The sequence below is a fragment of the Dama dama genome, chromosome 1 (genome assembly GCF_033118175.1).
Source record: "Dama dama isolate Ldn47 chromosome 1, ASM3311817v1, whole genome shotgun sequence".
Classification (NCBI taxonomy): domain Eukaryota; kingdom Metazoa; phylum Chordata; class Mammalia; order Artiodactyla; family Cervidae; genus Dama; species Dama dama.
In genome coordinates, this window is record NC_083681.1 from 65,126,988 (window position 1) to 65,150,902 (window position 23,915).

The 23,915-nt window shown below is 47.1% G+C and overlaps 1 protein-coding gene across 8 annotated transcripts in view; it reads left to right on the forward strand.

The window, feature by feature from the left end:
- LDLRAD3 (low density lipoprotein receptor class A domain containing 3) overlaps window positions 1–23,915 on the forward strand; it is a 259,085-nt gene that overhangs the window by 67,330 nt on the left and 167,840 nt on the right. For all 8 annotated transcript variants that reach the window (XM_061151990.1, XM_061152000.1, XM_061152015.1 and 5 more), the window contains one exon: window positions 8,501–8,647. In XM_061151990.1, coding sequence (XP_061007973.1) covers window positions 8,501–8,647 — 147 coding nt within the window. The remainder of the gene's footprint in view (window positions 1–8,500; window positions 8,648–23,915) is intronic.

The window sequence follows — 23,915 nt, forward strand, 5'->3', positions numbered from 1 at the left end:
CTTATCTTCAAGCCTGATGGATTGGTTATAAAGTTGTCCCCTCTCCTGTCCTTCAGTTTATCTTCACTGCCTGATTTTTACTTCCTGCTGCTGTCGTCGATTGAAGCTGAAAAGACAGAAGGCGCGTGCGGCTAGGTTCTCACCCGCGCCTGCCATGCAGGTCACCCCTGGTGAGGACCCGGCATGTGTGAAAGAAGAGCAAGTGACTATAGAAGTTCATCCAGAAAAGTTCTTTGTTTCTCTTCCTCCCCTCATGGGAGCTCAGGAGTGTTTTACAGAACCAATCTCATTACCCATTGCTTTTTGCACAGAAGTATAAATAGATTCAGGTTTCCCAAGTGGTGCAGTGGTTAAGAATCTGCCTGCCAATGCAGAAGACACAAGAGACACGGCTTTGATCCTTGGGTCAGGAAGATCCCTTGGAGTAGGAAATGGCAACCTGCTCCAGTATTTTTGCCTGGAACATTCCATGGACAGAGAAACCTGGCAGACTGCAGTCCATGGTGTTGCAAAGAGTTGGACACGACTGAGCACACATAAATAGGTTCAGGTAGGGTTTAGATAAATTCACAGAACCTGAGCATGTCAGAACCGGAAGTGTCCTTAGGAGTCATTGCTCATGCAGTCAACAAGCATTTCCTGCATTTCTGCTGGTTGCCTGGCACTTGCGGGGACATAGGGCAGCAGAGATCCCTGCCTTTGTGGTGGTGGTGAGGGCAGCCACTCGACCGAAGGAATTGTTTTAGAGTGTGGCAGGTGTGATGACATAGAGAGGAAGGCCCTTTGGATTGAATGCCTGTTCCATTTTGGTATTTTAGGCGGACCTACTTTCTTACTTAGAAGTATGCGAACTATGGCCCAGGGGCCAAAGCCAGTCCACCACCGTGCCTGAACTCAGAATGGTTTTTACCCTTTTAAAGTGGTTGAGAAAAATTAAACATTTGCAGTAGCTTTTAATGATAGGGGATACCAACTTTGAACCTCAGCCATCTGCCCCTTACCCCCCCACAGAAGAATTCTGTTCTCTTCACTAGTAGACTTGTGCTACAGAAAATTGCTCTCGATTGTTATGTCAGTATTTTGAATTTCATCACTACAAGTTATGTAAAATATTGTTTTCTCTCCTCTTCTATAAGTCATGGTGTAATGTCTTTAATTTGGCCTTCTGTGCGGCACAGCCTAAAATATTTACAGTCTGACCTAAAACGTTGGCAGATCCCTGTACTATGTTTTGTCTTCAGTCTGTTTTCTGGTTTGCAAGATGGGTGTGGGGCCTATTTCAGAGGACTCCTGTGAAGACCGAGAAAGAGAACAGATGTTAGACTTCTGCCAGGTGCTAATGTCAGTAGATGTTAGATTTTCCGGAGTGAGAAGTCAATAATCAACTTCTTAAGGACTGCTAAAGGGAGCATACGAGGGTTGGGGACCAGGATGGGCGGGGGGCTCAGAACTCACTTTTGAGAATCAACCCCACCCGAGGAACAGCGTACCCCAGTTTTGCTGTCCAGCCCCTGAGTCGTGAACCTTGGACCTCACAAGGGCCGCATCCTGCCAGCTCTGCAAATCCCCACAATGTTAATGCCGCTGGGATATAATTTTCCTCATGAAACGCAATGAAGCATAACTAAAAAATGTAAGTAACAGCTTCGGGCCCTTAATGAGGCTATAAATACAGTCTGAAAATAATTTATAAAGCTATTTCCTGGTGAAGAGCTGTCCTTTACTTAGACCTCTTCGCTTTTCTCTTTGCCTGCCTCATTAATGCTAGCCATTGGCTTTCTCTGCTCACTCATTTTAAGAAGGAAACAAAGGATTCGTCACTTTGTGGTGGCTGCTGCTCTGCATTGCACGAGAGAGGCAAATGGGAATGCGGAGTGAAGCACAGATGCTGGGTGGACGGCTTGGCTTGCTCACTGTCCAGGTGACTCACTCCATCCGTAAATCATTCCTGTGGGAAATTTACACCCCATCTTCCTTCAGGGTCAGTGTAAATATAATATGCTGTGTGTGTAAATATGAAAGTGAAAGTGTTAGTTGCTCAGTTGTGTCTGACTCTTTGCGGTTCCGTGGACTGTAGCCTCCCAGGCTCCTCTCTCCTTGGGATTCTCCAGGCAAGAGTACTGGAATGGGTTGCCATTCCCTTCTTCAGGGGATCTTCCCAACCCAGGGGTCGAACCCAGGTGTCCTGCATTGCAGGCAGATTCTTTACAGTCTGAGCCACAAGGGAAGCCCCATGAAATCTGTGTAAAAATGAGATCTATGAATGCCAGGGTATCATCCCTGGGCCGAATCCATGAGTCATTTTATAACTTCTTCCCTATGTCCCTGGGCTGTATCTTCCTTGAACAGATGGATATGCAGAGATTGGGGTTCTTAGAACGAGCTCTCAGGGTGGGCAGGTTGCTGGGCAGAGTCTTGACACAGCTGGAGACCTAGTCCAGCTTCTGCACTTGGAGGCAGAGGCCCATCCTCACACCAGGCTCAGATGTCCACGCGTGATTCCTCCCACCCTGCTGACAGCTAGGCTGCTCCCCAGACAGCTCTAGTGGGAAGCAGCTGGTTTGATGGAGAATCAAATGGCTCTGGGAAGTGCTCAAGGCAGATGTGTCTGGTTCCATCTGACATCAGTGCCACCACGAGGAGTGGTCTAGACTCGAAAGGACCTGCAGGGATTTTTCAGGGCTGTTGAGAAACTAATCATGGTGGACCTGCTCACTTGGTGCTTTACATGTGCCTGTGCATGAGATGTTCATGTGTATTTGAAGAAGCGAGTCAAAGGGAAAGCAGATGGTTGTCTTCAGTGGCCTCATAACATGATGTGTGTTGGCACCAGGGAATGGGAAGAGGTGTGTTCATTCTCCAGGGAGGTTTTAGGGGAAGGTCTAGTTGAGATCTGCAAATGGGAACACTAAGTTGTATGTGTGTCTGTACATATACGTGTATATGTCTTGTTTTGTTCTTCACGGAGCCTGCAGACCGGATGGTCGGGAAGCAAAGGCTAAAAGCGAAGGTGATTGGACAGAAATCTGAAAGCAGGGCCTGTTGATAGTTTGCAGATGCCAAGTCTGTATGACATCACGATAAGGGGTGACCTTAGAGGGAGAAGATCAACAGAGGGAGGGAGGAGCATGTGGAGGCCTCCAACCGGTACAAGCAAATTCCCGTTTCTCCGCTGAAAAAGTCAGCATTGCTCACTGCCTGTTCCAGAAGGCATAGAATGCAGCAGCTGTCTTGAGTTTTTGCAGCGCCCCCTCATCAAATAAAAATTTGTGGGTGCCAGAAATTTTGGAAGAAACTGCAGCAGCAGCTTCTTCTTTCCTTTTGCCCAATGGGGGAGGACTTGGGTGTGTTTTTTTTGTTGTTGTTCTTGGTGCAGATGGTGTAGTTATTTTAAGTAAGTGATGTGCTGCTGCAGTGAAAATGGGCAACTCTTTTCATTTTTCAGCTTAATGAAAAAAGAAAAAGGAGAAGGAGAAACCCCAGCTAGCCAACTTCGTGTTAATGCTTGTCTCTTTTGGATTCTAAATGTGTCCCAAGACACAGAGATGGGATAAATATTTCAGCCACTAGAAAGTTCTGCTGTCGGGCTCAAAAGATTTCTAACCTCTTTTAAAGCTGGCAGGGTAGTAATTTACTTGTACTCATCCAGACACCCCCATGTCCCTTATTTTTATGTATGTGCAGATCCCGCTCACCTTCTTGGGGGACGAGGCAGGGGGTAGATGGAACTTTCCAAGGTACAATGTGAGGGATGGGGGATAAATCAGTAAGTAGACATTTGGTTTTCTTCTGAGAATAACCACAGATAGTTGTTGATAACCTACTAAACGTCAGATGCCCAGGACTCAGAGCAAAACAAATCAATGCCCTTTGGGGTTGTGGAGTCTGGTGGGGAGATAGTACAGATTCATTGGTGAGCTCACATTGGGATGAAGGAAAACAGAGGACACTGCCAGAGTGGGAAACAGGGGGACCAGCTTTGGACGGGGTGTCGGTGACGGAATCTCACAGTCAGTGATACAAAGTGGAGGATAAATGAGATTAGCCAGATGTAGCCGTTTGCCAGGGCTGCCGTGACAAGGAAACCTGGTGAGCGGCTTCAACACCAGACATTTCTTTACTCATGACTCTGGAGTCCAGAAGTCTGAGATCAAAGTGTGCAGAGTTGGTTTCTTTTGAGGTTTATCTCCTTGGCTTGTAGATAGCTGTCTCCTTCCAGAGTTTTCACATGACCCTCCCTGTGTGCGTCTGTGTCCTCATCTCTTTTTATAAGGTCACCAGACCAATGGGATTAGGGCCCACGCAAATGGCCTCATTTTAACTTTGTTGTTGTTCTGTCGCTAAGTCATGTCTGACTCTGTGACCCCATGGACTGCAGCACCCCAGGCTCCTCTTCATCCACTGTCTCCCAGAGTTTACTCAAATTCATGTCTATTGAGTCAGTGATGTTATCTAACCATCTCATCCTCTGCTGCCCCCTTCTCCTTTTGCCTTCAGTCTTTCCCAGCATTTTAACTTAATCACCCCTTTAAAGTCCCTGCCTCCCAACACAGTCACATTCTGAGATACAGGGGTTAAGACCTCAGCATGTGAATTCTGGGGGCACACATTCAGTCCGTAGTACCAGATGCAGGGTGTGTGGAAGAATCAGGGTCAGTGGACAGTATGAATGGAGGACCACTGCAGGGAGGACTTTTGTGTTGGAGGAGATGGTTGGAATGAGGTTGTAGAGGTGGGATTGGGGAGGTGGGGTGGGCACAAGGTTTTATAAACCCTGGCAAGAGTTTTAGATTTATTACAAGGGCACAGAAGAGCCATCAGCAGTGTTTAACATCTTCATCTGCTGTGAGGAGAAAGACCTGGGGTAGGGGGGAGTGAGAAGTGAAAGGTTGGTTTAAGCCAGGATTTCTCAAGTCAACACTCTTTTGCCATTTCAGGCCAGGTGGTTCTCTGTTGTGAGGGGCTGCCCTGTGTATTACGGGGGTGCATTCCTGGCCTCTACTCAAGAGAAATCACAACCAACAACGCCCTCAGACACTGCCATCTGTCCCTTGGGGAGCAAAAGTGCCCCCTGTTGAGAACCACTGGTGTAAAGCAGACCCCGGGTCTCGGTGGCTTGGATTGGACGGTGCCAGTTTAGTGAGGGACATTGGATGGGTTTGAGGAAGATTTTTTTTTTTTTTTTAACTTTTTACTTTGTGATGGGGTATGGCCAATTAACCTGGAAAAAGAAATGGCAACCCACTCCAGTTTTCTTGCCTGGGAAATCCCATAGACAGGAGCCTGCCAAACTATACAGTCCCTGGGGCTGCAAAAGAGTCGGACATGACTTTGCAACTAAACAACAACATAACCGATTAACAATGTTGTGATAGTTTCAGGTGAGCAGCAAAGGGACTCAGCCATACGTCTACATGTATCCACTCTCCCCCAAACTCCCCTCCCATCCAGGCTGCCACGTAACAATGACCAGAGTTCCCTGTGCCATACGGTAAGGTCCTTGTTGGTTTTTCATTTTAAATAGAGCAGTGTGGACCTATCCATCCCAAACTCCCTAACTATCCCTTTCCCTCATCCTCCCCTCTGGCAACCATAACTGGTTTGAGGAAGATTTTTGAAGACAAGAGTCAGCATGATTCAACCTCTCTCGGCCTTGGCTTCTCCTTTTCCTTTTGTGTTTGTTGATATTGTCACTCCTAAAGCACGAGGCTCTGCAGCCCTTGCACGCGTGATGGGACGTGCACAAGAATGGCTCCTTGGCATTCTCATACACCGGGCCCGGAGATCCGAGGTCCTGCCAGTAAAGCTCTGGGAGCCCCATGGCTGCAAGACCACCTGTGTCTAACCTACGTGGTATTTAGTCTGCATTCCACCCTCTCATTTATCAAGTCCCGGTGCCGCCAGGCTTTGGATTCTCAAGGCAAGTACTTTGAAATCTAATCTGGCCCTGGAAATCTGTTTATCAGAACAAGATTTCACAGTCCTGGTGACTCTTCCAAGGGGCTTGCCTTCAAGCAGCTAGCTCTGCACTAGGAAGTGTAAGTGATTTCCAAATAAAACAGAATGGCAGCCACGTTCTGAGCCCCAAAGAGTTCCCTGCTTGCAGGGGTGTGTGGGGGGGCGGGGGCGGGGGTAGCCCAGAGCAGTTATTAGGAAACAGCTGGATGCGTAGGTCTTCAGGGTTACGCATCAAGTCTCTGGAGGGGATCCAGCATCTGGCTGTCCTTCTAGGCTTGTCTCCTAGGAGCCCCACTCCGGCATCTTGTGCCTCTGTCAGGAGATGGGCAGCTGGTTTCACGACCATCTCAGGGTTGGTGGTAGCTTCCTCAAGCCCAGTCTTGAAAGGGATTCTGATATGGAGGGTGGGCTCAGTGGACAGAACCCCGTGATTAGTGATATCTGGTTTGGGTGTAGAACTGGGGAAAGAGGGGGGCACAGTACATTTTCAGTTCTAGACTATCAAAGCCGTGTGGTTTTTCATTCCATACCATCTGTGCACTGGGCTGAGCCTTCTTGCTCTGATCTCTGCCATCTTTCTGTAGGCGCAAGGGGTCCTTACAGAAAGACATTTGTGTCTGTCAGCAGACCCTGCAAATGCCGCCTCTATCCTGTGACCTTTCTCTAATGCCTTGAATTTTGACTTTATCTTAAGAACATTGAGGAAACCCTTCATCGGCTTTTGAAAGTCGAGAAGTGTCGCAATCGATTTGCTCTTTGGAAAGGTCCCTCTGGCCACAGAGATGGGCTTGAGGGGAGGCAGGGGTTACTTGTAGCAGGGGTCCTGGTGAGAGGGTGTGGTGGTTTGGGCTGGCGTCGTGGCTGGGGCAGTGGAGACTAGCGTGCAGGACTTGGTGACTGGCCCTCGTCGTGGGTGACTGAGTGAGGAGGGGACAAGGAAGGTTTTTAGGAGCCCGGTGCAGGCTCTTAAGGCAGGGTGAGGCCCCTCCCTGTAGCTGCTCTTCTAGAATTCTTCATTGAATTACGAATGCGCATTTTCAGTAGGATGTTCATGTACATTGTTAATTCAGTGTAGTGGAGCAGGTGGTCTCTGAGGACTATCCACGGCACCTGGGTGGATGTGGAACCCCTTGCCTACGGCTGTGTCTTTTCCAATTTGCTGCCCACTTGTTCCAGTTGTAAAGTGTTTTTAGTATCACCCCAGTAGTACCATAGCCACACAACGGGGTGACTGCCCATTTCTCCTTGGGGAAGTAAGGGAACACTTCCGAGGTAGAGTAACGAAGAAGTTGTTTGCTAATAGGTGTGTTGGGATTTCCCGGGAGACCCCATGGGTCGAACGGCATTCCAGGTAGAAATCAGGTAAAGGATGGTGTTATGAAAGAAGGTGTGCTGTCGGGGCTGGCATGACAGTCTGTGGAAGAGCCTCGTGGGCCCTCTCTCTTCCTGCCACCCCACAAGAGTCTGGACTTCCTCTTAGTACAGGGCACTAAAATTGTTAGTATACCCTTGTGCCTTTCCAGCCTGGAGGATGGAGCCTAGCTTTCATCTCTGCATCTTTAGAACCTACCTAGTGGATGAATATGGTCGTTTCAATAAATGCCTATTGTAGATTCAGGAGGGAGTCCTGCAAGGACTGGTCTTTTGTGTTTTTTTTTTAAACTCCTTTTCCCCTAAGACTGTTTTATTTCCAATGGCTCATGATCTTCCAGCTTTTGATCACAGTGGCTCAGATGGGTCCGATTGATCATATCCTGCCTCCCTTGACACTTGGCCCACAAGGTCCGTTGGTGGATGAATTCAGCTCTCCTTGACTTTCCCTGTTTGCTTTCGAGCCCGAGGGTTGGCACTGTGGGATGAGTGGCTTGCTATTCTATGACTGTGTTCAGTGGCGTTGAGTCTCAACCTTGAAGCTTGGTGCTAAATCTCTGGGAACTCTTGGCAAGCCTTCCAGGGAGTTGGTACGCTTATGGGGCTAGAAGGCCTTCACTCAAGTTTCAGCCTGACCTTTCCTCCCTGTGTGACCCTAGGCAGGTTGGTTTTGTGGGCTGGGGCTCCTGTTTCCTATAGTGAAATTATCTCCCAGTATTCCTGCCGACTTGGCCCGAGTTCAAGGATTCTGTGATCATAGGGCCACAGAGTCTGAGACTTGGAAGGAGCCTGCAGTTTCCATTGTTGGAGGCGCTGAGAGTCCCTCATTCACTTCTATCTTGGAAAACATTCTTTTTAGGGACTGCCAATGACCAGGAAAAAAAGTTTGTGTTTTATGACCAGTCCTCGACAAAGCAAGAAGTCTGTGAGCATCTGTTGTGTGCTCAGCACCAGTGAAGGGCTTTCCTCGTGTAGGCCTCGCAGAATCCCCGGGGCTGGTGCAGATTATATGTCTGTCCATTTCACAGATGAGGAAACTGAGGCCCAGAGAGGCAACGTCACCCACCAGAAGTGTCACATACACCGCCCGTGTGGAGGAAGAGCTGTGGGGGCCCGGGTCCTTGGCACCTTGGCCACACCATCTCACTGCCCTGTCCCTTTCCTCCCACAGAGAGCCAGCTGCTCCCCGGGAACAACTTCACCAACGAGTGCAACATTCCAGGCAACTTCATGTGCAGCAACGGGCGGTGCATCCCCGGTGCCTGGCAGTGTGACGGGCTGCCCGACTGCTTCGACAAGAGTGACGAGAAGGAGTGCCGTGAGTGGGCCTGCCCTCTGCTGGGGGTGCGGGCGGGGGGCTGTCCTGGGGCGTCAGTGGGGAGTTCCCCCTGGTCTGTGTCTGCCAGTTGCGGGGCTCGGGCCTCTGGCCGGCTGTCCTGCCCGCTCCACCTGTAACTCGCTCTCGGAGCAGCGTGGTCAGTGCAGAAGCAGGGGTCTTGGTGTGGTGGGAGCCACAGCTTTGGGGGGGCAGGGGACCCTTTCACCAGACTCTCCTCACCCCTACCCTGGGGTCCTCTCGCTGCCTTCCCTTCATACGTGGGATGCTGAGATTCCCAGAGGTTGAGTAGCTCTGGTGTCTCCTCACCAGCGAGCAGCCTACCTGGATTTGAACCCAGGGCTGCCTGAGCCCGGGGCCCAGGCTGGCCACCACCTTGCACGTCTTCCACATTGTGCAGCATTCTTGATGATTAGATCCCCTGTAGCATCACCTCAGGCATCCGCCATGGAGTTGGTACTGACTTTATGGTAATCTGCTTCCAGATGCCCTTTTCTCTGCCGACTCCTGGGGCAGCATCTTCAGATGGGCACCACCAGGATTGGGGGCTTTTCTTGTCCCCCCACCCGTCTCCTTTCTTTATCCTCTTCCCCATTTTGTACCCCAAATCTGCGTGAGATTTGGGTCGGTGGTCATCTCCGAGAAAGAAGGCCCCGGGGGTGTGAGTTGAGGGGCCCCCAGGGAGTGGTAGGGTCCTTCTCCCTGGCCGTAGAGCCTTATTTCTCTTCATTGCCAAAGCTGGGTGCTGCTGGGCCGTGGCACCCTGGCTGGCAGGATGCACGCCGGGGCCAGTGAGGCGGCCCCGGCTTGTCCGGTGCCCAGGGACCACACAGCTGGATATTGGCTCTTGGCTGTTTCCTGGGCTTTGGGCATCGGGCCACAGCGCCTCTTGCACAGGAGAACTCTGTGTTCTGGCTCCGAATCTGCTGTCTTTCTGGAAGCCAGCTGAGGAAATGAGGAGATGATGATTATCTGAACTTTTCACGTAACTGTTACCAGGATTGAGGCTCAGCCTGTTGACGTACAGGAAGGAGCCCTGGGTTTAGGGCCCCCTCCGGGGCCAGGCTCCCTCTCCTTCGTGACGTGCCCCATCCGAGACCGGCCCCTCAGAGGTCTCCCTGGGTCCCTGACGCCTCCCCCCACTCTTCAGAGGAATTTTGGGAGGGGATGGCTGGAGAGTATGTTTTTTTGTGAGAGGTATTTCATCTCGTTTGTTGCATGTGATTTCTTCTGAATAGACCACTCTACATAATGCATTTTTATTTTTACAGAGTTATTAAAAAAAAAAAGTATGATGTCTGTTTCAGCTTTTTCTGTTTCTAGTCTGGCTTCGAAATTGCTGGAAGTTGAATGTTTGTAATTTGAGTTTCAAATGAGACAGTATGTGTGAACCCTATAATCTGTCCAGTTTTGAGCATTATTAAACATTCTGAATGTGAGTGATTGTTTTTGGAATACAGTGTGTATTTGATCTCCCATAAATACTGATTGTGTTTAGCTGAACTAGGAATATTCAGAGCAGGACAAGTTTGTGACAGGATGCAGGATCGAGAGTTGAGACCTAAGTTTGATTCCCCGCTTTGTCAGTTGCAGCTGTGTGATCTTAATGTTCTCTGTGACATTCTGTGTCCTCTGCCAGTCCAGTTCCATGATTTCAGAATTCATGCATAAACGGGAAGAGCTGGTGAAAAGAGAAATTTAAGAAAAGATGGTGTGGGCAGCTGCTTGGCGAGGTTTGGTTTGGTTTGGTTTGGTTTGGAACAGGCTCGCCTTGGCTATTCTCCATTATTTTTCTTTCTCCTTGTTTCCTACCCTTCACCCCCAAGTGCAGTAGAGACTTTATTGGCATTTATTTAGTCTTTTGATCGAAACATAATTTAAAAAACCATTCACATAAACACAGGCATTCACAAAACCTTTCCTCCATTGCCCCTCTTGAAAGTATAAAAGCAGAAGACCGCTGGAATGTTTAGACAACAGAGGGAAGGAAAAGAAGTCCCTTTTCTAAGACAAATTCTCCTTGCAGTTCAGATTCCTTGTGTATTCCCTTCCAGTCCAGGACCTGAGGGTGTGAGACCTAGAGAAGGACTTTGTCCAAACCCCACCTCTCCTCCCCACCCCTCTCCCCACCATGCTGTGTGATTTTAGGAAAGCTACCAGAATGGTCTAAAACTTAGTCACTGGGAGGATTAAATGAGAATTCCTTAACCCTTGTGCTACCTCAATTCCTTCCTCTCGAAATGAGAGTGATCAGCCTTCTAAGTGGCATTGTTGTTACTTTTTAATGGCTGTGAAGCACCCAGCCCAGTGCCTGGGTATAGTCAGTGACTTGTAAGCTTTGAGTGTTACTGGTGAGTCTGCACAGGGTCTGGTTGTTGTCATGGGGCATGTGATTGAGTAGCTGGCTTTTCCTACACTTTACTTTAGAGACCTTTTGACACATTCCCATGCATGTAGCACCTGGAATTGTTGTTTTATAGGTTACCTACCCTTCCATCCAGTAGATGCTCTGTAATCTAATAATTTCCCTATTGTTGGATGTTTAAGTCTTTTTTGCTTTTTTACTTCTGCTGATCAAACTGTTTAGGGTCCATTAAGGAACTTATCCATACCCGGAGGACAGAAATACAGAATGGTTTCAGCCAGAGCCGGGATGGCCTGGGCCGAGGTCTCCAGGGTAGGTACCATTTGATCCATCCTTTCAGGGGCTCCCTAGGGGTGGTCGATTTAGAATCCATGCCACCTTCTTCTGTGTCTTGCTTAGAAGTTACAGGGCTCATTTTCTGATTCTTTGGAACAACCTGGTACTTAACATGGCGGAGAGTGAGGGCAGCTGGTGTTCTCACTTGGGAGAAGGGATCTCCTCTAATGCCCTGTGAAATAGCTTTGGCATTTAGAAGAGAATACACTTCATCAGAGGGTAGCCTTGGCCTTTGCAAACGGTGAGAGAAGGGCCTGGAGAAGTGTGTGCTGGAGGGTTACAAGGCAGAGAGCAGTTAATGCTGTGTCCACAGCAGAAAAAAGATTTTCTTGAGACAGGAAGAAACTTTTTAATTTAAAGGTAATAATAAAAATTGGGGCAATGGGGAAGGAGAAAAAGAGCATCCCACATAGAGTCTGTCCTCTTTCATAGACCACTATTAGCATTTTACAAGTTTGCATTAAGGCTTTTCTCAGTTGTAATCACCAGAGGTATACAACTTTATATTTTGATTTTTTTCCCGAGTAACGTTTTAACATTTCTCTATGTTTTTACAGTGTATTTCTCTATCACTTTTAATGCTTAAACAGTCCATTCATTTGGTATAATATAGTTTATTTACCTATTATTTGGCATTCACATTGTTTGCAGTTTTTCACGTAGGGATAATGTTCATGGTTGTGAAATGAGGGTTTATATGACTTTCCCCCTATTTTGAGAAATTTTCTTCAGCTTGATTCTCAGAAGTGCAATGATTAGGTGAAAGGACAGGCGGTTTTTCTAACTCTTGATCAGACTGCCCACTTGTTCTGCTAACGGTTTGCACCAGCTTGTTCTCCCACTGGCAACATGTGTGACTTCTGGCTTTATTTTAGTCTTGGCAGCATTGGGAAATATCTTTAAAAAATAGTTTTTCTGGTTCGTTTAATATAGTTGAAAACAGTTACATATTTTCATTTTTTAAAATTATCTAAAGTGGTTGATTGTTTTCCCATTCTCCTGTTTACTAGTTGTATTTCTGATCTTGTGAAATATTAATGAGCTAGAATAAATTTCCAACTAGGTTGAGTCATTGAATTTTCCACCTAAAGAGTTTTGAGAATGGAGGCTCATTTGGGGATAGTCTGAGTGTATTTCTGTTCTTAGTTAGTGGAATGCCCTAAATGATTGTTTTATCCAGATTACTTTTCCTTGGAATTAAAGAATAAGAATATGTTTTTAAAAAAACATAGAAGTTCCATGAAAGCCCTGATTATGACAAGAGCAATGGCATGCCATTATTTGAGCTTCCTCTGGGCTGCACTATCCAGGCACTTTACATTATAGTAACATGGATTGTCAGAAGCCTGATGAGAAAGGCACTGTTGTTATCTCCGGTTGAGCAGACTGAGCCATAGAGAGATGATGCAGAACTCGATGGCTGTTCCCAAGAGTAAGTCCTTGTAACCTTTCTCCATCAGAGACCACCAGTGGGTTCATTCAGTCTTTTGTACATGGATCCGTGTTATTCTGCTGAACAGGATTATACTGTATGTTATCACTACTGATCTACTTCTCAAGAAACTTAGGAAACATCAATAATGTTTTCCTGTAGACAGTCATACCTTGGAGATGGTGTGGTTTCACTTCTAGACCATCTCAGTAAAGTGAGTCACACACATTTTTTGGTTTCCCAGGGCATATGAAAGTTGTTTTTATACTATACTGTATGCTTCCGCAGTGGCTCAGTGGTAAGGAATCCACCTGCAGTGCGGGAGGCTCAAGAGACACAGGTTTGATCCCTGGGTCAGGAAGATCTCCTGGAGGAAGAAATAGAAACACACTCTAGTATTCTTGCCAGGAAAATCCCATGGAAAGAGGAGCCTGGTGGGCTACAGTCTATAGGGTCGCAAAGAGTTGAACACTACTAAGCAATTGAACAGCAACTGCAGTAGTAGTCTATTAAGCATGCAATAGAATTAAGTCCAAAAATAATGTACATATTTTAATTAAAAAATTAGAATTGCTTTGAACTACTAACCATTATCTGAGCCTTCAGCTAGTTGTAATCTTTTTGCTGGTGAAGCATCTCCCCTTGGCGTTGATGGCTGCTGACTGATCTGGGTTGTGGTTGCTGCAGGTTGGGATGGTTGTGGCAATTTCCTAAAATAAGAAACAGTGAAGTTTGCTGCATTGATTGGCTCTTTCATGAACAATTTCTCTGTAGTAGCAATGCTGTTGCTAGCACTTTATGTACAGAACTTCTTTTAAAAGTGGAGTCAATCCTATCAAACCCTACTGCTGCTTCTTATCAACTAAGTTTATGTAATGTCCTAAGTCCTTTTTCATCATTCAACAACCTTCACAGCATCTTCACCAGGAGTAGATTCCATCTCAAGAGACCACTTTCTTTGCTCATCCATAAGAAGGAACTCCTCACCCGATATAGTTTTATCATAAGATTGCAGCAGTTCAGTCACATCTTCAGGCTCCGCTTCTAATTTCTAGATCTCTTGATGTTTCCACCACATATGCATTTACTTCCTCCGCTGAATTCTTGAACCCCTCAAGGTCATCCACAAGAGTTGGAATCAACTTCTTTCAAACTCCTGTTAATGTTGATATTTTAACCTTTTCCCATGAATCACGAATACTCTTAATGGAATCTAGACAGGTGAATCCTTCCAGAAGTTTTTCAATTTACTTTTTCCAGATCTATCAGAAGAATCACTGTCTTTGGAAGTTTTAGCCTTATGAAATGTATTTCTTAAAGAACAAGACTCGAAAGTCAAAATGACTCCTTGATCCGTGGGCTGCAGAATGGATGTTAGCAGGCATGAAAACAACATTAATCTCACTGTTCATCTCCATCAGAGCTCTTGACTCAGCACGTGTGTTGTCAGTGAACAGTAACGTTTTGAAAGGAATCTTTATTTCTGAGCAGTAGGTCTCAACAGTTGTTTTAAAATATTTAGTAAACAGTGTTGTCAACAAATGTGCTGTCATCCAGGCTTTGTCGTTTCATCGATAGAGCACAGATAGAGTGGATTTAACATTATTCTTAAGGGCCCTGGAATTTTTAATGGTAAATGGTAAACCTAAAGTCATCAGCTCTTTAGCCCCCTAACAAGAGAGTTAACCTGTCCGTGAAGCTTTGAAGCCAGGCATTGACTTCTCCTCTGCAGCTATGAAAGTCCAAGATGGCCTCGTCTCATAAATGGTTGTTTTCTCTACACTGAAATTTTATAGTCACCTTTATTCATTATCTGAACTGGATCTTCTGGATAACTTATTGGAGCTTCTACATCAGTACTTACTGTTTCACCTTGCACTTTTGTTGTGGAGAGAGCTTCTTTCCTTAAACCTCATGAACTGGCCGCTCTTGGCTTCAGACTTTTCTTCTGCAGCTTCCTCACCTCTCTCAGCCTTCATGGAATTGAGGAGAGTTAGGATTGGACTCTGGATTGGGCTTTGGCTTAAGGGACTGTTGTGGTTGGTTGGGTCTTCTGTCCAGATCGCTACAACTTTCTACATATCAGCAATAAAGCTGTTTTGCTTTTTTATCATTCGTGTGTTCACTGGAGCAGCACTTTTAATTTCCTTCAAGAACTTTTCCACAGTTTGGCTAATTGTTCGGCACTAGAGGCCTAGCTTTTGGTCTTTTGGCATTCCTTCCTCACCGAATATAATCATCATTTCTAGGTTTTTGTTTAAAGCGAGAGATTTGTGACTCTCCCTTTCACTTGAACACTTCGAGGTCATTATAAGGTTACTGTTTAACCTAATTTTAATACTGTGTTTCAGGGAATAGGGAGCCTGAGGGTGAGGGAGAGGGAGAGAGATGGGGGAAAGGCCAGTTGGTCTGTGGAACAGTCAGAACACACATGTTATTTATCAATTAAGTTTGCCATCTTACCTGGGCCTGGTTCATGGAGCCCCAGAACAGTGACAGTAGTAACATCAAGGATCACTGGTAACAGATCAACATAGTAAACACAATAATGATGAAAATGTTACCCCTAACATGTGACAAAGAGACGCAAAGTAAACCAACATGGTTGGGAAAATGGTTTGACACGGGGTTGCCACAAACCTTCAATTTGTGAGAGAGAGAAAAAAAAAAAAACTCAGTATCTGCAAGGGGCAATAAAGTGAAATGCAATGAGGCGAGGTATGCTTGTAAATGATTTCTAAAATGGCAATTAGTCTGTGAATCTCTGAAAGAAGAAACTGTACTTTATTACTGCCCCTTGCCGTAATAATAAAGCAGAAATCCGAATTTCGAGAACATACATGTGACTTGAAATCAGAGCCTTCAGATCTCCTGCCAGCTTTGTGTTGGATTGCAGCTGACATTTCTCTGTTCTAACCAAGTAGGGGAGAGATTCTGAGATCCCTGTCACAAGGTCATTCATTTTCTTTTTTGAAAAATTGTATCAATCACTATCTTTGAGGCAGGTACAGACTTTTAAAATCTCAGGCCGTGTGTGTGTGTGTGTGTGTGTGTGTGTGTTTGTTGGCAGGGATGGGGATGGAGATAAATTCAAGAATCTTGTCAAATGATAAAATTTTAATGAAACTCCAAATCCAGAGATTTAGAAAAGTAGGTCCAAAAATGGAATTTGAGTTTTCTTTGCTTGTAGTGTTCCCAACTGTTTCTTGAGCATGACTTTTATTTAGTCGGGTGTGACAGCAGAAATCTAGGAGAAAGGGTTGAGAGGGCAAGTTTGAAATAATGATCATTAAGAAATATCAAAGGGGAAGAAAGCCCAGTCAGAAGCTCTTCCTTTTCTTTTCAGGTCTTTCTCACCATCTGACTCTAGGTGGTGCCACATATAATGTTTTCTATTAAACCTGGTGCTCCAGGGCAAGCAGAGATGAGGAGAAAAAACCTGGATTCTGAGTCATTCTCCTTGCCAAACTTTAGCAGTAATTCAGCTGTTTTACCAAGGCCCCTCCTGCTTGGCTGGCATGCAGAATGTCCCGGCAATCAGGCAGTTTCCATGGGATGGGTACAGCTTGCTTCTTCATCTCTCAGGCTGCTCTGTCTTTTCTTAGAGAAGAGGGTGGTGACAGGTGACATGCTGTGACCTGGGGGGTAGCCCGACAGTGATTGGGGAGATGCAACTATGGTGGGAACTAGTCCTCCCTTCAGCTGTGTAAAGAGCAAAGCTGGACAACGCTGTTGTGGGTTCAGTTGTGTCTCCATCCCCACCACCAAGTTCATGTGTTGAAGTCTTATAACCCCAGTACCTCAGAATGTGACCTGGCCATAAAAAAGAACCAAATTTTGCTATTTTCAGCAACATGGATGGACTTGGAGGTCATTATGCTACGTGAACTAAGAGAAAGATAAATACTCTGTGATATCACTAATATGTGGAATCTAAAAAATACAACAAACTAGTGAATATAACAGAGAAGAAGCACACTTACAGAATAAGCTAGTGGTTACCAGTGGGGTGGGGCTGCTGCTGCTGCTGCTAAGTCACTTCAGCCGTGTCTGACTCTGTGCGATCCCATAGACGGCAGTCCACCAGGCTCCCCCGTCCCTGGGATTCTCCATGCAGGAATGCTGGAGTGGGTTGCCATTTCTTTCTCCAATGCATGCTTGCATACTAAGTCACTTTAGTCGGGTCCGACCCTGTGCGACCCTGTAGACGGCAGCCCACCAGGCTCCTCTGTCCACAGGATTCTCTAGGCAAGAATACTGGAGTAGGCTGCCATTTCCTTCTCTGGGGGTTGGGGTGGGGGATGGTAATAGAAGGGTAGGGGATTAAGGGTACAATATAAGGGTACAAATGATTAGGTATAAGATAAGCTACAAGGATATATTACACAACACGTGGGATATCACCAATATGTTCTAATAACTATAAATGGAGTATAACCTTTAGAAATTGTAAATCACTATATTGTACACCTGTAACCTAATACTGTACATCAACTATACTTCAATTAAAAAATGTATTAAAAAGGGACTTCCCCGGTGGTCCAGTGTTTAAGAGTCTGCCTCCAGTACAGGGGACGCCAATCTGATACCCGATCAGGGAACTAAGATCCCACATGAGGTGGAGCAGCTACACCCCTGCACCACAACTTCTGCACCCACCCTCTAGAGCCCTCGAGCCGCAACTACTGAAGATGCCTAGAGCCCAGACTCCTCAACAAGAGAAGCCACCGCAATGAGAAGCCTGCGCCTTGCAACCAGAGCAGCCCCCACAAAGCCCGTGCACAGCATCAAAGACCCAGTGCAGCCAAAAATTATACAGAAATTTTTAAGAAAAAATACATTAAAAAAAAATTTAAGTAGCATGAAGAAGCAAAAAGAACATGACCTTATTTGGAGATAAGACCTTTATAGAGGTAATCAGGCTAAACTGAGGTCGTTAGAGTGGGCCGTATCCAATATGCCCTTATAAAAAGGTGGAATTTGAATACCAAGATCCATAAAGAAGGAAGACGATGGGAAGACAGAGAGAGAGGGTGGCCATTTATAAGCCAAGGAGAGAGGCCTGAAACAGCCTTCCCCACAGCCATCAGAAGGAACCAGCCCTCCTGACACTAGGATTTAACTCATGGCCTCCTGAGCTGGGAGACAACGCGTTGTCTGTTGTCGAAGCCACCAAGTTGTTGTCCTTTGTTATGACACTCCTCGCAAACTAACCCAGCCATCTACCCGTCTCTTATTTTTTAAAAAACTGTTACATAGTGAGTGACAGATGTCCTACAGCTGTGTAACAGGATGACATTCACAGACATTCCTGCTTCTATTTTTTTTTAAACAATGTGAAAGTAAAGCTCTTCCTATTATAGGTTCAATTATGTTCCTGCCAAAGACGTGTCCTAGTCCTCACCCCCAGAACCTCTGAATGTGACCTTATATGAAATTGGGATGATGGGAGTGTAATTAGTTAAGATAAGGTCATACTGGAGTCCGGTGGGCTTTTAATCCAATGTGACTGATGTCCTTGTGAGACGTGCAGAGAGGATATGAGGGAGGAAGGCCACGTGACAGCAGAGGCAGAGATGGGAGCGATGCGGCTGCCAGAGAGGGAACGACGAGAATTGACAGCTGCCCCCAGAGCTAAGAGGAGGCGGGGCGAGAGTCCGCCATGAGTCTCAGGAGGAGCGTGGCCCTGCTGACACCTCGACTATGGGCTTCTGGCCTCCAGAAATGTGAGGGAATACATTTCCGTTGCTCAGAGCCACTCAGTGTGGAGTACTCTGTTGTTGCAGCCCGAGGCATCTAACACACATCCTTCCCAGGGACAAGTCAAGCCGTTTGGGCTGCTGGGGGCCTGCCAGCCCCATAGGTGTGGGCCTGCTGGTGTCAGCCTCCTGCCACTTGCCTGGCCTCTCTGAGAGCCTCACTCTTCTTTCTGCTGGGGCACACCACCTTGTCACCCAATTGAGGCAACCCTTTTTCCTCCAGGTCGTGTAGCTGGCAAGCCATTGTTAAATGCTGAATTTCAAAAGCCTTCTGAAGACCTCCATCTTCAGAAAACGGGAGTCTAGAGAGTAGTGCTGTGGTTAATTCTCTGTCCCTGAAATGCTTCAGAATGAAAATTTACATTCCTCTCCGGCACTCATGATAGAGAAGGAATCCAAGACCTGTGTGTGTGAATGTTGCCCCTTTTCTAACACAGTCATTTTTGCTCGTTTGTGTTTCGTTTAGAAACATCTCAGATCGTTTCAGGCATAGCCACCACTTCACTTGGTTTCTTTCCTCTCAAATGTGAGACCGTAAATCCTATGGTTAAAAACAGGGGCTTTGGAGGCCAGGGCTTCCTGGATGGCTCAGTGGTAAAGAATCTGCCTGCCAATGCAGGAGATCCTGGAGATGTGGGTTCCATCCCTAGATCGGGAAGATCCCTTAGAAGGGGAAATAGCAACCCACTTCAGTATTCTTGCCTGGGAAATTTCATGGACAGAGGAGTCTGGCAGCTATAGTCCATGGGATCATAAAGAGTCAAACGTGACTGAACGCGCACACACACACACACACACACACACACACACACACATTGGTGTTTGGTCTCCGTTTATGGCCTCTGAGGCTCTGGGCACCGACTTACCTTCCACTATAGCAATTTCCTCATCTGTATAATGTGGATAATAACCCAGGGGTGATAGTTAAAACATTTAATAGGCGGTGTGTCCAGGCCGTAATCCAAGTTAGAAATGGAGTGGAGATCAGCACGGCTGACCACAGGGCATTGCTGTCAATCTTAAATGAGCTAACGTACCTGAGGTTCAGAGCTGGGTTTCCAGGCCCCAGTAACAAGTTCAGCAAGTGCTAATGGACATTATTCCCTCATGAGTGCCAATGACATGATCCTCAAACCCACGTCTGCAGTGACATTCCTGGCCCTGCCAGCTAAACGTCCAGCCCATCCCTTGCCCCTCTCCCGCAGAGCTGCCCACCCCGTCTCTTCTGCTTTCGCTTAGGAGGCATAGAAACACCTTCAAGACTCCGCCTCCAGAGAGTCTTAAACATGCAGTCATCAGCTCTTATGAAATTCTCTCTAGCTTTGAGCTCCAGGGGGCCAGCCAGACACAGAAGCCCCGGTACAAGAGGAGGAAGCAAATCTTTGAGGATCTGAGGTGGGCCTGGCAGGCTCACGGGGTCACAGGGAGGGGGACTGGTCAGAGCTCTCCTGCGTTCAGCTGGGAACCCATGTCTACACTGCCCTGCACTTGGCCCCCACCCGCCAGTGTTCCCAGCTCTGCCCGAGTCCCGCACAATTAAGCACCTAAGTGGATTTTGATGACAGCATTTTGCGGCTCCACTTCAACAGCCTTCTGAAGTCTCTGCCTTCACTCCGTTGGCCTGAAACCCGCGCCGCCTCCTATCAGCCGCCAAGGTCTAGGACTCGTCAAGGTCACATCCTTCCCGGCCCTCCCGCCCCGTCCAGACGTGCGCGTTGCGCGCGGTTCCGCTGGCGCTCTCCAGATGTCGGGATGGCCGTATAAACTCCCAGCTGGTCAGTCAGCTCCTGAGGGACAGCGTCCCGCTTGTCAGGCTACACTTGACCTTAACACGAATTGACCATATGCTAGTTTCTAAAAGGGCCCTGGCTGCTCTTTGAAGAAGCCAGCAATTGTACAGTAGATGGAGACATACGGAAGTGCTCCAGAACTCCCTGGATATTTCAGTTGCCTGGGGCTGCTCAAACAAAATATCACAAACCCATGACTTGAAAGAACAGAAATGCATTCTCTCCCAGGTCTGGAAGCCGAGTGTCCAGAATCAAGATGTCCACAGGGCTGTGTTCTCTCGGGAGGTTCTAGGGGCAGATCCTTCCTTGTTTCATTGCTGGCCACCGTTTGCGTCTTTGACTTGTAGATGAAACACTGCCGTCTCTGCCTCCAGCCTCCTGTGGTGTTTGCCCTGTGCACGTGTGTTCTGTGTTCAGATTTCCCTTTGCTTAAAAGGATACCCATCGTGGGCTTGGGGTCACCCCTCATCCAGAGTGGCTTCATCTTAACTTTTTTATATATATTGCACACACTCGTGTTCCAAATAAGGTTCCATTCTGGAATTCCAGGACATTAGCCACGTACCATACCGGTCCATATTGACAAGGCAGAGTGTGCAGTGGCCAGCGCCCCCAGGACCAGGCCTGAGCGCTCGGCCCTCTGTGTGCTGTGTGCTGGATGAGTTTTCACTGCCTCCCCTTGGGGTCATTTGATCTTACTGTTTTACTCCTGCCTCTGTATTTGGTGGCTGTGGAACAGGAGGGCTTCTCAGGTGGCTCGGAAGTAAAGAGCCCACACGCCGATGTAGGAGACATGGGTTTGATCCCTGGGTCGGGAAGATCCCCTGGAAAAGGAAATAGCAACCCACTCTGGTATTCTTGCCTGAAAAATCCCATAGACAGAGGAACCTGTCAGGCTTCCGTCCATGGGGCTGCAAAGAGTCAGACACAAGTGAGTGATCCAAAAACACATGTTCCCATGAAACAGGACCAGGCGTGTCAATAGAACAGCAGTAGGTGGAAAGCCTGGGAGAGTGCTTTATAAGAGAAAATAAATATTTTTTGAGTCAATTATAGAAGTAGTCTTACTTCTGTGAGGTGTCTTTACTTGGCTACGTCCATGATTAAAAAAAAAAAAAAATTACTCTGAACTCTAGGTAGTGTGTATGGCAGCCTGTGAAAGTCCTGTGCCTTTAAAAGCCACTGGGGTGGGAGATGCTGCAACTAAACTGATGCCTGTAGCTCTCTGTCTTCCAGTCCACCTGGGAGAAAGCTGGGAGTGCTCCCAGACAGATTGGGCTGTAGGCAGCCTTTTTGTTCCTGTGCAAGGACATGAAAAACATGAGTTAGTTGCCAATGTTTCTAAATCGGAAGCTTGCACATAAAACTTGGGATTATCAGGTTTTCTTGGAAAATTAGATTTAGTGTTAGGATACTCTGCGCTCAGAGAACCTTGTTTCCACTCTGCATCTATGGTTTGTGGTTCATTTCACCATCTTGCTCATTCGAAGTTCTTCAGTGTTTAATCCTAAGACACACATCTTTTTACGTTTTCAGGTCTCTGAATGTGAGACACCTTTTATAATCAATGGGGTAAGAAAACATGTGTCCTGGTTTAATTGGCAGAGTACTTTTTCTTTCTCAGTTGTATGGAAATTTTGGCATGCCTTATAATTGGTGGTGTCTTAGACTCAGTGACATTGAATTCATTTTCTCTGGTTTGTTAGCATATGGTGTTCCAACCAAAGGTGCTAACATTTCCAAACAGATAAACATCCCATGAACACATATGTGTTTTCCTTGGTGTGCCGGCTGCACTTGGAGCAGTGCAGAGTGAGGGGGGGGCCTGGCTTTGGGGCCACAGGGCCTCGGTGGAATCCTGACTTTGTCACGTGTGAGCAGTGGGCCCTGGGCAAGGTACTCAGCCTCTGTTTCCTTAAATCCCGTGGCATTTTGAGGAGGATTAAATGAATTTGAAAAATCTTCAAACTGCTGCTGGTATGAAGTAAGTGCTCAGTAAACAGTAGCTGTGTTCTTATTGTCAGTGTGGGGTCACATTTCTGGCTTAGATCCCAGCTCTGCCCCTGGCTAGTCATTTTGCTTCTGGAGCCTTAGTTTCTCCATCTGTAAAATGAGAGCAGGTCTGGAAGGACACCAGACCTGCTGGTCTGGGTATGAGAGTCAGACGTTCGAGTGCTAATGTTTGGTGCATAGCAGGCGCTTAATAAAATATGCTTTCCCATCGTCTGCCTTCCTCAGCCATGCCTGTGCCCTGGAAGGGAGAGTCTCCAGGACTGCCAGAGAATTTTTGATCCAGGTTCCCTGGGGCTCCTTCAGTCATCAAAGAAGGGCTGGAGGATGCTTCCTAGCTTCTACTTTCTAACAGGTTCTCTAAACTTAGGAGGGTGGGCTGTTCTATTTCAGATATACTGGGAATATTCAGGATGGCAGCACATTAGTCACAGTGAGCATTTTCAGAAGACAGAACCCAGAGACCCCGCAATGCCCTGTTTTGAGATGTGTGCTGCAAGGCAGCCTAAGATGGGGGAAATGAAAGTTGCTCAGTCATGTCTGACTCTTCGCGACCCCATGGACCGTAGCCCACCAGACTCCTCTATCCATGGAGTTCTCCAGACAAGAATACTGGAGTGGATAGCCGTTCCCTTCTCTGGGAGATCATCCTGGTCCAGAGATCAAACCCAGGTCTCCTGCATTGCAGGCAGATTCTCTACTGTCTGCACCACCAAAGAAGCCTGTGCCAAATTCAGTGATCTCCAGTCCCCATTGCACCCCCAGAAGCTGAGAGGAATCAGACTGTCTGCCAGAGGTCCTGGTTACTCCTCCCCTGGACCTGCCACAGGAGACCTCAGACTCTCTGGTTAAGGGATGTTGAGTCAGGTCTGTTGAGGTAAGACGTCCTAGAGCCTAAAGAAAGACTGGGAGGAATTTGTCCAATTTACCATCTTCCTGGATTAGAGGAATTTTTTCATTACTGAAGTCATGAAAGCTCCCAGTTCTTAAGAAGTTTTATTATTTAGTTAAAGCTCCCCCCACCTCATATCCCTGCTGGCGTCCTTCTGATCCTCTTCTCAGGGTGCCAGGGAGGTGCCAACAGTCCTGTCTGCCAGAACAGCCCCCCCCCCCCCAGTCCCACCTGGTTCCCTTGGCTCCTCCCAGGTGATGGCAGATGCCTTTCAGGATCTGCCACTGCTTTCTCGGTAACCGCCAGTTTAAATACCAATACTGTCACCAGCTGAGAAGTTAGTGACATGGAGTCATGCTAAAGTCATGTTTCAAATCAACTCTTTTGCACAAATATCAGCTTCACTCCTTCTCACCAATCCTCCCCGCCACTTCCAGAGAACTCTGTTATTACCAGCGCTGCAGGCTGCCTCTTCCCGCTTGCACGGAGAGAATCTCGATGAAGTGCCCGAGCTGGGAGGCTTTGTGTTCCTGTGTCACTGAACGTGTGGGGCCAGGTTGCTTGGGCCCTGTCATTCAGGCGGTGTTCTCGTTGCTAGGACTTGGCTAGAGCCGCAAGATGTCGTCAGCGGTAACAGGCTCCATAATTGCTAATAAAATTTAAACG